The sequence below is a fragment of the Dermacentor andersoni genome, chromosome 6 (genome assembly GCF_023375885.2).
Source record: "Dermacentor andersoni chromosome 6, qqDerAnde1_hic_scaffold, whole genome shotgun sequence".
Classification (NCBI taxonomy): domain Eukaryota; kingdom Metazoa; phylum Arthropoda; class Arachnida; order Ixodida; family Ixodidae; genus Dermacentor; species Dermacentor andersoni.
In genome coordinates this window covers 154,898,013-154,901,805 of record NC_092819.1, presented here as the reverse complement: position 1 = coordinate 154,901,805, position 3,793 = coordinate 154,898,013, and the positions used below count along the sequence as shown (strand labels likewise).

Sequence of the window (3,793 nt, the reverse complement as noted above, 5' to 3'; positions counted from 1 at the left end):
GACAATATTTTCCAGAGTGTCGTCGTAGACCATCACATTCAGTACATAGCTGGAAAACCCTCATCTCAAGTTGGAACTTCCCCATATTCGGTGCACCGCTCCACCTCGCGCAAACTTATTGATATTAAATTTCTTATTCTTATCTCCTCTTAATGATGGTCACCAGGTTTAGGGAAATACGACGCACATTAAAAAATTAATTTATATGCCGCAAAAAATAAAAAAGAGCTATAAGGGCTAACTATGATCTCGTCCTACAAATAGACAACTTCCTTCTTTTTCACGTGAAGGCATTGTACTCATAAATAGTATATGCGATAGCAATATCTTTTTGCTGCAGGTTCAGTAATCAGTTAATTCTGATTATCCGCCTTCTTTCTACATCCTGGGCCTACCTGCCACGTGTGGTCAAGTTTCGCCCTTCGGCCGCTATCCCAGGCAAAGCGCCGACCCCAAGAGGACACGTGCGGACTGTTCCTAGCCGTTGGTTTGCTGAGACATTTTGACGTCATCAGCGAAAAGGCTACAAATACCGGGACCTTGTCGGACACCGACCAAATGGCAGCAGTGGCGTGAACAGCACTGGATCATCCGCATGGACTGACAGCAATATCTTTTTGCTGCAGGTTCGATAATCAGTTTGTGGCGACACACTCCGCGCATATTTCTGCGCACCCTCCGTCTTATCATCTGGCCCAGCATAACACAGCTGCACGCTGGACTGCATGGTCAATAAAACATAGCGCCACCGCTACGTCACCCGAGGTGTGCGTCACCGACGGTGGCTATAAAAACAGGCTGCCTGGCTGAAAAAGGGCGTCTTCTACCTTCCGCTACTGGGACGAACGTAGCGTTGGTATGCCCGTCCGCTGCCATCGTTAGCCGAATAAAGAAGCCTTACGTTTTTATGTTGGGATTCGTCCTTCGACAGACACGACATCCCACATCTGGTGACCCGCACAACGAACAAGAACGCGTCGCCATGGACGAACAAGACGCTCTTCAACGACAGCTGGAACTTCTCAACAGACAGCTGCACACGCAGCAAGAGGTGATCCAGAGGCAAGAGCAACAGCTTCAGGAACGGCATGACCAGCTCAATGTTTCCGTGCAGCAGCATCCTGCCGGCTCCGCCGAGGACGTCACAACCCCGGCAGATGGCATCCCGCACGCTGCCCCGCACGGCGTCTGGCATGTCGCTGTCAAGCTTCCACCGTTTTGGGCCGACTCGCCCGAGGTATGGTTCACCCAAGTCGAGGCCCAGTTCTCCCTTGCGCACATCACACAAGACCGGACCCGCTACGATTATGTCGTCACCCACCTCGATGCCCGCTACGCCAGCGAGGTCCGCGATATCCTTGCCAACCCACCAACGGCCAACCTTTACGAGCACCTCAACACGGAACTCATTCGCCGCCTGTCACTCTCGGAAGACCAGAAGGTGCGACAACTTCAGTCCGCCGAACTTGCCGAGCGCAAGCCTTCGCAGCTCCTCCGCCACATGCGTGCTCTCGCGGGCAACATGGAAGTCCAGGATTCCTTCCTGCGAGCACTTTGGCTTCAACGACTTCCACCACACGTCCAGGCGATTCTGCAGGCTCAGCTTACGCTACCTCTCGACCAACTCGCCGGGATCGCTGATCGCGTCATCGAGGTCTCTTTGCCGCCGTTGTCGCCCACCGTCCAGGCTGTGGCCACACCGCTGAACACCATAGAGCTTGCGCGGCGAATCGACGATATCAACCGACAGCTCAGCTCCTTTCAACGACGCCTGGATCAACACTTGCCGACGCGCCACTCGCGAAGCCGTTGCCAGAACACTACCCCGTCGCAGCAGCCTGGTGACAACGACCGGTGTTACTACCATAGACGCTTCGGGGACAGAGCACGGCAATGTCGACCACCCTGCTCCGCTAGGAATCGGGGAAACGCCAACGGCAGCTCGTAGCCACGGCTGCGAGCTGCCAACCTGGAGGCCGTCGCGTCTTCGTCACCGACCAAATTGCAAAGCAACGGTTCTTTGTCGACAGCGGTTCCGACATTTGCTGCTACCCGCGAGCCCACCTTCAAGGTCCCCGTCCTTCTACGTCTTTCGAGCTCAGCGCGGCAAACCGGTCCACTGTCATAACTTACGGCTCGCTCCGCCTGCACGTCCAGCTTAAAAACCTACGCCGTGACCTTCATTGGAATTTTGTCATCGCCGACGTCACAGAGCCAATCATCGGCTCAGACTTTTTGGCGCACTACAACCTCCTTCCGGACTGCCGCCACGACCGTCTCATCGACGCGACAACGGGACATTCTGCTCCAGGACAGCGAACGACTCCCCACCAGCCAAGCATCAAAGTACTCAGCGTCGAACATAATTCACCGTACCACGCCATCCTCGCCGAATTTCCCGGTTTGACGCGCCCCAGCGGGTCGCCACGCGACGTGCAGCACACCACCTTGCACTACATCCGGACCACCCAAGGCCCCCGGTTTTCTGTCGCGCCCGTCGCCTTGCCCCGGACCGCATGCGCATAGCTAAAGCAGAGTTCGAAGCCATGCTCCAGGAGGGAATCGCCCGCCCCTCCGACGGCCCATGGGCTTCGCCACTTCACCTCGCCCCTAAGAAGACCGAAGGCTGGCGGCCCTGTGGGGACTACCGTGCCCTCAACGCCCGCGCGATTCCGGACAGGTACCCCATTCACCACATACAGGACTTCACCCATCGCATTTGCGACTGCCACGTTTTTTCCGTGCTAGACCTGGTCAAGGCCTACACGCAGATACCCGTCAATCCGGACGACGTCCCGAAAACTGCAATTATTACTCCTTTCGGCTTGTTCGAGTTTCCCTTCATGAGCTTTAGCCCGAGGAACGCTGGACAAACCTTTGAACGCTTCATCGACGAAGTCGCCCGCGGCCTCGACTTCTGCTTCGTCTATCTTGACGACATATTGGTCTTTTCTCGCAACGCCGACGAACACCACAGGCACCTTCGTCTGCTTTTCCAACGCCTCGATGACCACGGGCTTCTCGTCAATGTCCCAAAGAGCACGCTCGGCGCTTCAGTCGTCAAATTCCTCGGCCATGAAGTTTCATCAGAGGGAACTCGACCCTTACCTGAACGCATCTCAAACATGCAAAATTACCCTCAACCAACCACCGCTAAAGACCTTCGCCGTTTCCTCGCATGCTGAACCTTTACAGGCGTTTCTTGCCACACGCAGCCGAGTACCAGGCTCCCCTCCATGATGCCTTGGCTGGTCTGCGAGGAAACCAACCCGTCACGTGGACACCGGCTTTAACAGAACTTTTCGAAAAATGCAAAGCTGCTCTTTGCACCGCCACACTTCTCTCCCATCTTGTGCCAGACGCTCCCTTGGGGCTCTTCACGGACGCCTCTAGCATCGCCGTAGGCGCCGCCCTTATGCAGCACGTAGACAACACCTGGCATCCCTTGGTGTTCTTCTCCAAGAAACTCTCAACTCGCAAAACGCCCCCTTCTGCGGCCAGTCCCACCGACGAAACCACGACCCCCGCGCCGTCGAGTTCGCCAGCTCACTACAGAGCACTTCTGGCGATATACGAAGCAGTTCAGCACTTTCGCCACATTCTCGAAGTACAACACTGCACTATCTACACCGATCATAAACCTCTGATCTACGCCTTCTCTCAGCGCCGCGACAAACTCGCGCCGGTTCAGCAGAACCAGCTCTCGTTCATCACCCAGTTTACCACCGACATCCAACATGTCAGCGGGAAGAACAACGTGGTCGCCGACGCGCTTTCACGTGTGGCAGCTATT

The 3,793-nt window shown here is 55.7% G+C and overlaps 1 protein-coding gene across 1 annotated transcript; it reads left to right on the top strand.

The window, feature by feature from the left end:
* The first annotated feature begins 982 nt into the window (after positions 1-982).
* LOC140219123 (uncharacterized) lies at positions 983-1,948 on the top strand. The gene has a single exon (XM_072289008.1). The coding sequence runs from the start codon at positions 983-985 to the stop codon at positions 1,946-1,948; it is 966 nt and encodes a 321-aa protein (XP_072145109.1).
* Positions 1,949-3,793: the final 1,845 nt, after the last annotated feature.

What these genes read in the sequence shown, in the direction of transcription:
- LOC140219123 (XM_072289008.1), top strand. Translation starts at nt 983, where the DNA reads ATGGACGAACAAGACGCTCTTCAACGACAGCTGGAACTTCTCAACAGA.